Genomic DNA, 14,410 nt, shown 5'->3' on the forward strand with positions numbered 1-14,410 from the left:
TTGAAAGTTAAATCAGTCCTACATGTTTTCCATTTTGGGACCAGTGTCTTTCTGGAAGAGGTATGCCATCCAACAGCATGCAAGGAATACTCAGGGACTGGCCAATGCCAGTGGTGATGATTGGGGCGCCTTGGGCCAAGAGAGGGGGCTCTGCAGGAAAAGGAAGCGGAAGGACATAAATAGTAAACAAGAGCAGGAAAGTGTGAAAGTATTTTAAGAAAGCAGTCAGCTTCGGAGTTGCTGCCATTGTTTCTAAAATATATTGTAGTGCAGAGAGATAAGAGAGCTTAGACAAGCCTACCCAGTCCAGTGACGCCAACTCTGGCCTCCGTTTTAATGGTTCCAAACTGGTTCTTGGCCTCGCAGACGTACAGCCCCTCATCATCTAACCAGACACCTGTCGTCAAACACAGAATACATCTTTAGAAACACAATCTATACATCGGAGATAAGCAGTTACTGAGAAAGAAAACCACTTATCTAGAAAAAAATAAGGCCATGTTAATAGCAGTTAAGCCCTCTACTCAATAATAAGTGGTATTATTGGTTTGACTGTGCTGTAATTAAGAGTTAAAAATAGAAAATAACGGGATTAATGGGTTTGCCTCAGCTGCCAGCCTGCTGACACACATGTCCCACTTGGTAAATTCTCTGGAGATCACATGTTGGAACATCACCATATGATTCACTTCTTCTGTTTAGATAGTCAGGCCGATGTTTAAATAGGTGATGACAAGACATGAAGCATTAAGGTAAAAAATGAGGAGCAGAAGGTTGTGTGTCTATTACATTTGCCAAAACGGTGGCAGGTAAACTAAAGCCATCTGCAACAGATTGAGCTAATTAGGTCAGACGGCAACCACAAATGGAAACAGTGACAGCAGCAGCCCATGCAAATATGTCCGTTCCTCTCCAATATAATATTACACATACTATAGACATTTAGTCTAAGGGAGCACAAAGGATCACCTTCAGTGGCCAGGATTAGTCATATTGCAGGCTGGAAGGCCTCCTGCTCTGATGGGAATACAATCTCATAATGAAGGAGAAATACATGGACTAAGGGACACCTACTCTTGCAGAATTATTAATAGCATAATAGCAGGGCTGTCAAAGTTAACGCGATAATACCGCGTTAACACAAATTTGTTTCAACAGCACTAATTTCTTTAACGCATTAACACAACTTGCGATTTTTAGGTTGTAACAAGCTCAGTTTTAAAGCTAGAGTGAAGATACTGGAATCATATGAAACTAGAAAAAACCTAAGAAATCCATTGTCATACTAGCTTGTCTTGAAGGAGGCTAAATAACATTCCAAACTTACGCTACATTTTGGCGAGGAAAAACTGGCATGGCCAGATTTTCAAGGGGATCCCTTGACCTCTGACCTCAAGATATGTGAATGAAAATGGGTTCTATGGTTCTAGGGTTCCCCTTTACAGAGATGCCCACTTTATTATAATCACATGCAGTTTGGGGCAATTCACAGTCAAGTCAGTACACTGACAGCTGTTGTTGCCTTTTGGCCTTGAGTTTGCCATGTTATGATTTGAGCATATTTTTCTTCTGGACAATATTTGTCATTGTTTTGTGTTGTTAATTGATCTTCAATAATAAATACACGTACATTTGCATAAAGCAAGCATATTTGCTTACTCCCATGTTAAATACTTGACAAATCTCCCTTTAAGGTACATTTTGAACAGATAAAAAATGTGTGGTTTATTTGCGATTAATCACGATTAACTATGGACAATCATGCGATTCATTGCGATTAAATATTTTAATCGATTGACTGCCCTACATTAATATGATGTGGCCATTTCTTTAAGTCTTTCACAGACCAGAAGAAGTGCTTTTAGCAGGATGTAACTTTACCGATGGTAATGACGTCCTGTTGCTCCCCCTCTCTTAAGAAAAGCTGAATTTAATATGAAAGGCTGCACCTCTTCTATATATAATCACTCAGAAAATGTCAGTCATGCCAGTCGGTGCAAGGCAACCATGAAGCTGTAATAGCCTGCGCTGCAGACCAAAGCTCTTTGCTGTGATAGTGTTTCATGGCTAACTCACTCTGGATTAGAAGATGTCCGTTCTCCAGCTGCATTGTTCTACTGTGGCTGTCTGTCCTTGTGAGAATCTGTCTGCCGTCCTGTCTGTGCCAGGTCACAGTCGGCTGCGGGAAACCTCGGGCAGTGCAGGGGAGGGTGATGTTCTCTCCTACGTTAGCTGTCACGTCAACCGGTGCCTCTGAGAACAATGGGCCCGCTGTGGAGGGAAGAGTGGATTTTCCTTTGTGTATATTTTGAGAGAAAAATAAGCTTTATGTGGAACACTGAAGTGTGGTCTCACCTCCGACCTCCAGACTAACTGTACCAGCGGAGGATCCGGCAGAGCTGCTGGCCACGCAGCTGTACTGACCAGCATCGACCTCCTGCACCCCTCGGATGTGCAGGGTCCCGCGGTGTTCATCCTGCTCAACGAAAGGAGCAGAGCCCACCTCAAGCTCACCTGGAAACACACAGAAAACTAGCCCATTGGTCTCTTACTGTGTATTTCCTCAGTCGCTTTTATGTACATGCTGTTTTTGACCTTAACTTACCTTTGAACCAGTGGACAACAGGAGGGGGAACGCCTGTGGCTTGGCACTCCAGAGTCACATCACCACCAACGGATACAAGTACAACCTGCTGTGCCACTGTTATTCTAGGCACCTCTGGAGGATAGAAAGAAAAGCTTAAAGAGGTCCTATTACGCTTTTGTGCTTTTTCCCTTTCCTTTAGTGAGTTGTATGGTTTTTTGTGCAGGTAAAGGTCTGCAAAGTTACACAGCCCAAAGTCCACGCCAAAGAGTGTTACTCTCCCCCACAGAAACACTGCTCCTGAACTGCTTGAAACACCTTGCTTGAAGCCACACCTTTTCTTCCGTAACGTGGTGATGTCACCAAGTAACACATTTCCATAATAACTGTCTATTGTCTAGTTTGGCACGCCCTCAAACATTACTTTTGTGTCTTTATTATCCAATCAAATAGAATAGGTTTGAGGGCAAAACTGTCCACACTGTAATCAAAAAATAGATTAAAAAGCAAAACTAACAAGACTGCAATTAATTTTTTTTTGTTGCAATTAAAATTAAATTATGATTAAAAATGTATTAATGAAAATCCAAAAGTTCTGTTTGCAATTCAAGTTTTGTTTGTATGTTATATTTGTGATGTGCTGTGCATTTACTAACAGTTGCTAAGCTGTCACTCCAATCGAGATTGGCCAATACTGTAGAGACGTGTCATTTTTCAGCGTAGGTCCTTCCCTTGAGATTCAGCAACTTTTAGATTTGCAAACAAAACGTCTGAATTTGCATTAATACATTTTAAAATCACAATATTATTTTACTTGCGACAAAATATTTTTGATTACAGTGTGGACAGTTTTGCTTTCAAACCTATTCTGTTTGATTGGATAATAAAGACACAAAAGTAACTCCATACAAAGCTAGTTAGAGCGGAGCTGGGGCGGAGTCCAAAGAGTTTGGTTCCGTTGACCAATCACAACAGAGTCAGACAGAGGGTGAAAAGAGGTGCTGCAGCACAGCTGGTATGAGAAAAATAAAGCGTTATTTGAACATTAAAGTATGTAAATATGTTCTAGTAGAAACCCGAGATACAAGTATGCACCTGAAAGTGAGCATGATACGTCCTCTTTAAAAAGCTGTTTCATTTTGCATTCTTAAAGGATTTTGATTGAGCAATTTACCAGATTTGGAAATAATAGTAAAGTAATGTCGGCTTAACTCAGTAAAGGCTTCGGAATAGACCTGAGGTAAATATAAAAAAAACTAAGCTTACATTTCACACACATTCTATGCCAACAGAGCAAGGATAGATGCTTTTGGAACAGGCAGACAGTAAGCCTCATCTCACAAGCCACTCGCTGCCTTGACAGATCAATGTTGTTAAAAATGACACTCAGAGACAAAAGTGTGTATAACACCAGCATGCCCCAGGAAGAGGCTGCCACAGCCCATCAGTATTGAGGTTTCTGTCAACCACTAACTGACATGCCGTGACTGAAACTTCAGGCCTACAACTGTCAGCGCTCACAAAACAAGGAGAGAAATACCCCATTGTGTGAGACGGAGCAGCATGTGGCCACACTGGTGGACAACTATCGCTGGATATCATTCACAGATTGATTCAAAACAAATGTTCCTGAAGAATAGTCAACAACACAGACAAAAAAAGTTGCTGTTGCCTCATTTGAAGTCTGAAAATGAATGCTAGCAGAAACTATTATTCAGAACAGAAATTGAAAAAATTGAATTAGACTCCAAAAGGTAAAAAGGATTATTCCACCTACAGCATGTTTTCACATCGGCACCGTCAACATCTGTAGTGATATCTTGACTTACCTGAAAAAGTAAGTGACACAGACTGAGAGGCAGTCCCAGCCTCATTGGTTGCCATACATGTGTAGTCCCCAACATCCTCTGGGAGGGCCCCGCTAATGGTCAGGACTCCATGTTGGTTCACACTCAACCTGTATCATGCAGCAGGACATCAGGATTCATGTTTTGTTGACTTTTCGTGATTACATGTGCAGATGTTAAACGGTAATTCATCTCTAACCCTTTCTGCTATTCTTGGGTATCATGAGAGAAATTTTTCTTTGAATATGTATTTTACACAGGCATATAAAGTACTCGCGGTTTGGAAATCAGTGGATGTAAATCTCCAGAAGTGATGCAAACAAGATGTGGCAATCGCGCATGTAGTCAAAGTGGAATGTAATGACTCTCTGAGTCCTCTGTGCCGGAGGTGTTGAGTGGGCTGAGAGTTCCCTTACCTCGGCCGATTAGTAAGGAACATGTTTCCATGGCTCCAGAAGAGCTGGGGAGGGGGGGAGCCGGACGCCGAGCAGACGAGGCGGATCTCGTCCCCTCGGGAGAAAGCCTGGCCCTGGGGGTGAACTACCACAGAAGGAGCCTCTACAATTGGAGTCAAACAGAGGCAAAAATGCTGTCAATGACTCAGGGCCGTGCCACCGCCGCATGATGTCATTTCTAACCTCGCTATCACAACTTTAACAACGTTAAACTCTTGATAATGTGGGCTACAATGCAATTACCAGCACTTACCATGTCTGACATCATTGGCACAGAAGTTTCACATTTATTTGGCTATTTTTGAAATCCATTACAAACATCTGAGCTTGTGCCCACAGTTGAAGCCACACTTTAACACGCATCAATGCTGTCTGATGAGGAACATTTTCTGACGAGGAAGTGGCTCAATCTGACTGCGAGGAGGTTAAGCGCATAATGGAAAACAGATGATGGAGGCCTGAGAGGAGCCATGAGGCCCCCGGTGTGTTAAGCGTTTAAGCAGATGACCCGCAGGGTATACCTGGGACGAGAAGCCACGCGGTGATTCTGCTGTCTCCGTGGGCGTTGGTGGCCACACAGTGGTACTCCCCTGCATCCTGAGTCCGCACCCCGCTGATCTGCAGCGATGAGTCGGACAGCAGCTTCACCCTCCCTGTGCGGGCCCGAATGGTGCGACCCGCTCGTTGCCAGGTCAAGTTGTGGCGCATTGATCCCTCCACCTGGCAGGACAGCACGGCCACGCCTCCCACGGAGGAAGTAACATTCACCGCCGGCTTCAGGACCGGAGGAGGTTCTGTTTTAGTTTGGAAACACAACCCAAAACATCAAACTGGTGTTATCAGCGGTGAACAAACACTGCAGAAATAGTTTACTTTTGTAAAATGTTTGTGCTGGCGTGCTTTGTGTCGTGTTGATGTTTTAGCCATGATAAAAATGGCTGGAACTTATTTCAAAGCCTTGCTTTGACTGTGAGGCAAGACGACGGAGGAGGTGTGTGTGCTTGCATTGTTGTTCATGTGTGACATACCTCTGACAGTCAACTGTGTTAAGGCACGTCCCTGTCCTGCGCTGCTCTGCACTATGCACTCGTACAGGCCTTCATCCTCAGAGGACGCTTGGGCGATTTCCCATGATGCTATGGCAGAATTCCTGATACAAAACACACGCTTGGTTCGTTGACTGGAGTATGACAATAGCAACAAGATCAAATTCAATTAGCGTCTCAGACACACACACACACTGGGAATAGTTTTCACCACAAGTCAGCTCCACTTTATGAATATAATTCAAAGCAGAGCGTCAACACCAGGAAAGAATAGGCGCTTTGTTAATTGTTTAAGATGACACAATCCGATGTGTAATGTTCACAAACTTGACTGTGTACATGTTTCCTGACAGATGAGCCAATAAAACTCGACACTCAAGCTGCGCTAATGCTTTACAGACATGCTCTCTGGTAAGAGTAGTGAGTGACCTAATTAGCATTATTTACAGCAGGTAATGGGCGAATTAAAGCTGTAACGTCTGAAGGAATCCGAATGGGGGAGGCGAGCCAAATGTTACGGAGTACTGAGGAAAAGACTCACTGAAAGGACTTCTCCTCTCCCAGTGTAACCCCACTTCTGGTGAATCTTAGCCTGTAGGGAATGTCACTCTCCACCGCGCAGCCGATCACAACAGGCTGCATGTAGAAGCCCTTCACTGCATCGGGCATGCTCACAGCTGGGGGATCTACACAAGGGAGGAAACAAATGTTAAAGGTCAGCAGAAAGATTGATGAGGTGTGAAAGACACTCGTCGAGATGTGTCTGCGGGGAGCGGGTCGCCTTGCCTGGAACGATGTTGGTGTAGGAGACGCTGGACAGCCTCTGGAAGCGGTAGCCCTCCTCGTCTTTGCCCGTCACCTTGATGAAGAAGCTCTGGGAGGGGGTGCGGAACTCAGGGACACGCCACAATCCTTGTTGACCGAGGTCAGAGGGCAGAGGCACGGGGATAGTGCGTAGGGAGCGACCTGAACCTGATATGAGCTCCACATGGCTGATCTGACCTGGAGGCTTCAGGCCTGTGCATTTCAGCAAAACGTGGGCTGGAAGTCCTGAGAGACAAAGACAGATCATCATGAAGTCATCTTCTGCATGTGTTCTCAGTCAAATGAGCTAACAGAGACATGTCTGGCACCTTTTATTGGCCTCTCTCTGGTGTGGTTGAACTCTGAAACGGGTACACTGGAAAAGCCGGCCCGGAAGTCTACATTGCTGACTCCTGTGACCCTCAGAGTGTGGCGCCCAGCGCAGCTCGCCTTTAAGAAAGAAAGTATTCAATTAGCCCATTGTCATGAAATAGTCTGAGAAACATATTTAAGGATTATTCACCAGAGCAGTACCTTCAGTTTCCAAGCCCCAGGTCTGGGAAACTTCAGGTTGACAACACGGGCGGAGTTGGGAATGTTCAACAGCTCTTTCAGGCCCTGCGCTTCACCAACTACACGACCTAGAACACAAGAACAGGAACATTTCGAAGTAAACTATTAGGGCTGTCAATCGAGTAAAATATTGAATCACGATTAATCGCATGATTGTCCATAGTCAATCGTGATTAATTTATTTATTTTTTATCTGTTCAAAATGTACCTCTAAGGGAGATTTGTCAAGTATTTAACACTCTTATCAACATGGGAGTGGGCAAATATGCTGCTTTATACAAATGTATGTATATATTAATTATTGGAAATTAATTAACAACACAAAACAATGACAAATATTGTCCAGAAACCCTCACAGGTACTGCATTTAACATAGAAAATATGCTCAAACCATAAAATGACAAACTCAAGCCCAACAGGCAACAACAGCTGTCAATGCGTCAGTGCGCTGACTTGACTATGACTTGCCCCAAACTGCATATGATTATCATAAAGTGGGCATGTTTGTAAAGGGGAGACTCGTGGGTACCCATAGAACACATTTTCATTCACATATCTTGAGTTCAGAGGTCAAGGAACCCCTTTGAAAATGGTCATGACAGTTTTTCCTCGCCATAATTCAGTGTAAGTTTGGAGCGTTAATTAGCCTCTTTTGCGACAAGCTATGACACGGTTAGTACCAATGGATTCATTAGGTTTTCTAGTTTCATATGATGCCAGTATCTATACTCTAGCCCGCTACAACCTAAAAATTGCAAGTTGCATAAATGCGTTAAAGAAATTAGTGGCGTTAAAGTGAGTTTGCGTTAATGCGTAATAACGTTAACGCAAACGTTAACGTTATAACGTTATTATTTTAACTGTGACAGCCCTAATTTATAGAAACATATTGTAGCATGAACAAAAAGCTAGAACAAATGATGAAATGGGATAAGGATGCTTCATACTGTATCATAAATCAAAGCTGTCTGTGTCATCAATCAAAACATACATGAAAATTACTCATACTGTATATACCTCATATTGCGGACACAGAGAATATGGTTAATTAATATGGCAGGGAAAAAAACTGTATGAATGTGTTGTCTACCTAAGGGATCGCTGAGCTCGATTTGTGGTGCCGGTCCACTGAGGGACACGGTGACCTCTCGAAGGCTGGGGTCAAAGGGCACTTCCCACTTGTTCTCCTGAGCACTGTCGTGGTTGGAGGACAGCAGGTGGACCTTCATGGCCTGGACCGTCTCCTCTACCCACTTTAAAACCTGGCAGGAGGAGAAAAAGAGCGACATGTCACGCTGGAGGAGACGCATTCGTCAGTGGATGAGGCTGGGATCCGTCAAATGCAAACTGTCACAGATCCCCTCTCAACTTAGACAGACAGGATGAGGACAGGAAGGACACGATTGTGCCTCCGCCGACCCATTCCCTGCTAGAGCAGCAAGCTGCTCTTTGTCTTCGGACTATTCTTTCATCGCAAAAGTATTCCTCTGAGGGGTTTTGCCTAAACAAAGGAAAAGTGAAACAGCTCAACTGTCAAACTGATAACATACAGTTTTCTGCACTCTCAAGCATGTATTCCCAGAGGACTCAGTGTCTCTCACTGTGGAAGTCTGTCAGGCAGGCAGCCGTCCCCCTGCTGCAACACAGCTTTCATGAATCATGAGGCTTGTTCCTCAGAATAGAAAGCAGTGCTGCCTTTGTTTTAGAAATGCAACTGTATATTCCGCAGTATCAACTTTACTAATGTGCACGCTCCCACTCTTCTGTGGAATCGGTTAAGCTTAAGGAGCCAGATGAGGTCAGACACATTAGGATTGCAGGAGATTCACTTCTTAAATGAGTCATTCCACCACCCGGAGCAAAGATTACCCAAAGTCTGCAATAATGGTGGACAGTTTGATTATATTTAATGGCAAAAACAATCATGACTTAGACTATAATATCCCTCAGAGGCTCTCCAGAGAAATATCTTGACAATATAGAATTTCAGTTTTGACAGGTGCTTGACCTTCTAGCTATAATCATTATCATTGGGTACAGCTTTCTTTTGTTTTCTCTAAAATGAAAACAGAAGCAGAAAAGCCCCACTGATATTTCACAGAGTCTCATTTCAGAGGCCACACTAGACCAAAGTCTTTCCATCTTCCAAATGCTTAACAAGCAACTGCTGTCTAGTATTTGTTTTGACCTCATATGGGGAGGCATTATGGCTGAGCTGCGTCTGCAATGAAACAAACTGAAAACATTTCTACAACGGGGCCCTCGGAGACGGAGCCAACGGCAACACATTTTAAGACGTTTACGAAAACAAGCTGAAAAAACCTGAAACAAGGAAAAGCCTTTGATAATTTAATTATCAGGCCTCTGCTTTTTTTTGTCTATCGGGTCCACTGGGCGCTGACAGCAGCTGGTTCCTCTTGCCGTTTTACAACTGGAAACAGCTGTAATGTCTGCCACATGTGCAGCCATCACCAGCAGAGCAGGAAACCACGAAGAAGTGACCTACATCTACCCCAGGATAGTGTCTATTTCTTATGCAAGAGAGCAGAGTAGAGGAGTGGGCATTACTCAGATAAAAGGGAAGTGGAGTGCAGAGATGGGACGGCCCGCTTTCCGGGCCACGGTAAGTCTGGAGGAGCACGCTGAGTTCTGCAGCCACTCCCTGTCTCAACCGCTGGGAATGCAGAGGATCTTAAGTCCTGTGAAACCTCATCCGGCGTGTCTCAGTTGAACGGGCTTACGGGGCTGTTACAGGAAGGACCCCCCTCTGCTATTCTTGGAAGCATGACAGATGGGCCGGAGAAGAAGGGTTAGCTGAGGCTGGGGTATTCCCCTCACTCGTCCAGGTGCTTTACCTGCTGGCCATGCAGCGGTTAAGCACAACAGCTTGACTCCAGCCCTCCCAGTGGGGAGGGGTCAGCTTGGTCCTTGCCCAGGCTTAAACACCACAACTGCTGACATTTGCAGGAAGATGTCTCGCTATTAGAGCGAATCAGTCCCAGATGGACCCCCTGCTCTCTTGCCAGTGGGAGTTTCGACACACCTGCCGAGGCTTTGCCTGTCAAAGTGGCCAGTATTTGAGAGAGGCAGCACCATAAACGGTGCCTTTGTTCAGGAAGACGACGGAGGAGAAATGTTACCTAGGTTTCTGGATTTTATGTCTGACAGCCATTACCAGCCCCTTAAATCGCTACGGCATCCACGTAATGAGGAAACCATACGGGCAATGTAACAAATGACTCTTCAAGGCACTTGAGTTGAGCGTCTGTGCAGCTTGCTGGGTAGACACACAACAACTGGCCATATCCTATGCTGCAAAACCGCATCATGCATATTTAAAACCCTGTTTCTGTCTGCAAGCAGACATCACAGCAGACATTATCTGGAAGCAGCCGTCATTTTCGATCAGAGCTTCAGCCTACCGATGACTGCGAATGGCATCATTACCATGAGGAGCATAGATCATGCGTGGTCCAAGTTTGACAGCACATTAGCGGGGATTTCTTGTCTGCGCTCTTGTTAGCGGATCCTCTCGCTGATAACCAGTCAAATTTAAAAGAGCATATAGAGTGCCGTACGTAGAGCTGACAATGAGATGTTGTGTGAGGAACTTGGAGCCAACTCCACCGGGGCAGCTGTGTTGGAAGGAGGGAAGCCATGACAGATCATATCCTGGGATTAGAGAGTCTGTTTTCTCTCAACTCTCCCCCCGGGGACCACAAAAAGATTCTGTATATTTTGATTCGGCCGCACATTATTAAACTGCTATTAAGAGGGAATATTTTGGTTAGATTTGCAGCACTTCTGAGGTCTTTAAGGATTAAAGGATTTGCATTAATTTGGTAAAAGCATGCCACCCAAGAGCTATAATCACACAGGTCTAAAAAAACAACTGATATACAGTAATTCAATGTGGATCCAAGAAAAATATGTTCATAAGTATGCACATGTTGACATGTAACCGTACTCTAAGAACATGTCAAAGGCTACTTGAGCACAAAGCCATCTGGGGTTGAGGTGTGAGAGCTAGGGTGAGTTTGGTCTCTTATTCCCTTAATACTGCAGCACAAATATCACATTCAAACACTTCCTTAAACAGCTGGCAGGATTATGGAGTGATAATGAACCGAGCTGCCCCCACACACGGGCATTGTATGTTTAGCTACATGCAAGCATGACTTGACAAGAAACAGACCAACACACACACTTAAACACATCTGAGTTCAGAGGTTCAGTGGGCCACCAGTGTGCAGGGCTGTTGGCTCCGGCTCAACGCTGCTGCCCGGCCACCTCCTGTGTTGACATGCGGGATACCAGTGTCTCTTCCAGAGGAAACTCTGGCTTCTTTTACGTCTGCCGGGGAAGTGAGCCCTGCTGTCTTTGGCTTCATAAGACAGGGCTTCTGTTACATGCTGCTTCCGAAATAAAAGAGGCACTCGTCCGTATCATATGAACAGGAAGTTTAATATCAGCTTTGGGATCATTTGATTACACTAAATGAAATCGTTATTATTACATCAGTGGATCAAAGGTTTTTTTTTTCTCTTCTGCTCCTGCAGCTCTCCATTATTAGGTGATATTACCCTTTTTATATCCATATACACAACTGAATTATATGTCATATTAGTAGAATCCGTAGAATTTAATTTATATTAAAGAGGACTTATTATGCTTTTGTTCTTTTTATATAGTTTTTTATACATGTATAAAAAGGTCTGCAAAGTTACAAAGCCCAAAGTCCACACCAAAGGGAGTTACTCTCCCCCACAGAAACACTGCTCCTGAACTGCCTGAAACTTCTCGCTTGAAGTCCCGCCTTTTCTTCTGTAACGTGGTGATGTCACCAAGTAACACATTTGCATAATACCTGCCTAGTGGCTAGTTTGGCACGCCTTAAAACAAAGCTAGTTAGAGCGGAGCTGGTGCGGAGTCAGAAGAGTTTGGTTCGATTAACCAATCACAACAGAGTGGGCCAGCTGACCAATCAGAGCAGACTGGGCTTTCTGATGGGGGGGGGCAGGAGCTCAAACGGAGCGTTTCAGACAGAGGGTGAAACGATGTGCTGCAGCACAGCCGGTATGAGAAAAATAAAGTGTTTTTTGAACATTAAAGCATGTAAACACAAGATACAAGTATGCACCTGAAAATTAGCATAATAGATCCTCCTTAAATCATTTATCGTGTGTATACAATACACAATGTATTTAATAAAGGTCTGGTGAAAGTAGCAGTCATTGCAGTACCATGGACTCATCTGTCATGCTCTCACCTCATTGACCTGCTGCTTGTCCAGGTGAAAGATTTGCCCAGAGGATGTGGCGGCGATCTCCTCGTACGCCCTGTAGCCAGGCTGAGAGCGGTCCCCGCAATCCCCAGTCAGCACAAATACCACCTGGGAACGAAGGGGCAGGAAGAGTTAAGAGGATTACTACTGTTCAGTGTTTGCTTTCTACGGACTCGCTTTTCAGTTGGCTCCAAAGTGACGCTAATGCTCATTGTCATGCTTCACGTAGAGGCTGAGACTAGAGTAACTTTGAAGAGGCTTCCCCCTGCTCAGCTGAGCGTCGGGAAACTTCATTGGAATGTAGATCTTTCCCAGCATGCCACTGTATTCCTTTGGTGACAGCGTGTGATAAATGCAAAGATCACTCAAAACTCTGTGGGCCAGGAGGCCATTTTCCTGCTAACATCACCTCAACAGCATTTTAATCATTATGGGAGAGTTAAACAAGAATAATGAAATGCTTGCATAGCTGTGGAATGACAGTAAAACATTACGTATGTCTCCAGTCCTGACCTGTCCACTTTCTAGGACTGTACCTGTGATTGGCGGAGCTGCACGAGCTGCAGGACATCTCTCTTCAGGCGGTAGTCTTTGGCTCTGGCGTCAGTGAACACGTAGATGAAGGATCCAGGCAGGGATACCTCCAAGGCTTTCTTTATGGCTCCTATGCTCATCTCGGGGCAGTCGCCCCCACCCTGGGTGACAGAATCACACATGATCAAATAAATATCCCAGAAGAAATAAACTCCAAATAGCTTATTCTTAAACTGCATTCATACTGATTTTATACTCGAACAACTCTGTCATAGCTCAGCTTTTGGAATGGTGTCCCATTTAGGAGGGAAAATGTTTTCAGTAGAAACTTTAAAAACATAATACTCATAAAAGCAACACTAAGTAACTTTTGAAAGAAGAAATAAGACAATATACCTTTTAGAAATTAAAACTTGAATTCATATTAAAAAAAAAAACACACCCTTGCTAAATTCAATACCCTCAGGGTTTTATCACTACAGCTTTACTTAGTGTGGTGTGACCAGTGGCTAATGTTAGCAAACGTCAGATACATATTGCTGTGTAACTGATACTCCTGAGACAGTTTGCTGACTTTATGATTCTTCTCTACACTACGTCATACCATTATCACATTTATTGTCCCTTGTGGCCACAGTAGCTGCTGTTCAGTAAGTTACATAGGCTCGCTTTAAAGTGAACATATCATAATAAAAATGATATACCGCCCACAGCTTGAGAACTACTTTTGCAAAGGTGCACCCATAGACTGTACATAAGAAGTGGACATTATCACCATGCCGGCAACCAGAAGTGACACGAGTCAGTAAGTTATAAGACAAAATCACGGACAATTCCCAGACCGGACAACGTCGTGGTAGCGATCTGTCAATCACAAGGTAGCCACACCCTAAAGTATACCCTACTTTATGGTCTATTTGACTCTAAATTGAACCATAATTTACTAAATGAACATCACACTGTATGGAAGAAGACTTGAAACTAGCGATTGAGACCATAAACTCATGTTAACAATGTTTACTGAGATAATAAATCAAGTGAGAAGTAGGCTCATTTTCTCATAGACTTCTATACAATCTGACTTCTTTTTGCAGCCAGAGGAGTCGCCCCCTGCTGGCTATTAGAAAGAATGCAAATTTAAGGCATTTCCTCACTGGCTTCACTTTTCAGAACCGGAGTTGCCCACTGGGTGCACCATATATTTTTTTTTTAGGAGGGGGGCTTAAAGAGAAAGGCGCTAAATCGGAGCGTGTCAGAAAGAGGGTGAATACAGGTATATTCAG

General features: G+C 44.1%; 1 protein-coding gene across 1 annotated transcript in view; it reads right to left on the reverse strand.

Annotated features, from left to right (window-relative positions):
• Positions 1 to 14,410, reverse strand: part of hmcn2 (hemicentin 2) — a 61,271-nt gene that overhangs the window by 43,332 nt on the left and 3,529 nt on the right. The window contains exons 3-18 of the mRNA XM_037777478.1: positions 13,130 to 13,288; positions 12,579 to 12,701; positions 8,400 to 8,571; positions 7,271 to 7,377; positions 7,066 to 7,186; positions 6,719 to 6,982; positions 6,474 to 6,618; positions 5,915 to 6,036; positions 5,408 to 5,680; positions 4,848 to 4,989; positions 4,414 to 4,541; positions 2,606 to 2,719; positions 2,356 to 2,514; positions 2,077 to 2,271; positions 302 to 397; positions 23 to 150 (exon numbers count right to left, since the gene is read on the reverse strand). Coding sequence (XP_037633406.1) covers positions 23 to 150; positions 302 to 397; positions 2,077 to 2,271; positions 2,356 to 2,514; positions 2,606 to 2,719; positions 4,414 to 4,541; positions 4,848 to 4,989; positions 5,408 to 5,680; positions 5,915 to 6,036; positions 6,474 to 6,618; positions 6,719 to 6,982; positions 7,066 to 7,186; positions 7,271 to 7,377; positions 8,400 to 8,571; positions 12,579 to 12,701; positions 13,130 to 13,288 — 2,448 coding nt within the window. The remainder of the gene's footprint in view (positions 1 to 22; positions 151 to 301; positions 398 to 2,076; positions 2,272 to 2,355; positions 2,515 to 2,605; positions 2,720 to 4,413; positions 4,542 to 4,847; positions 4,990 to 5,407; positions 5,681 to 5,914; positions 6,037 to 6,473; positions 6,619 to 6,718; positions 6,983 to 7,065; positions 7,187 to 7,270; positions 7,378 to 8,399; positions 8,572 to 12,578; positions 12,702 to 13,129; positions 13,289 to 14,410) is intronic.

This window comes from Sebastes umbrosus, chromosome 8 (assembly GCF_015220745.1).
Source record: "Sebastes umbrosus isolate fSebUmb1 chromosome 8, fSebUmb1.pri, whole genome shotgun sequence".
NCBI lineage: Eukaryota > Metazoa > Chordata > Actinopteri > Perciformes > Sebastidae > Sebastes > Sebastes umbrosus.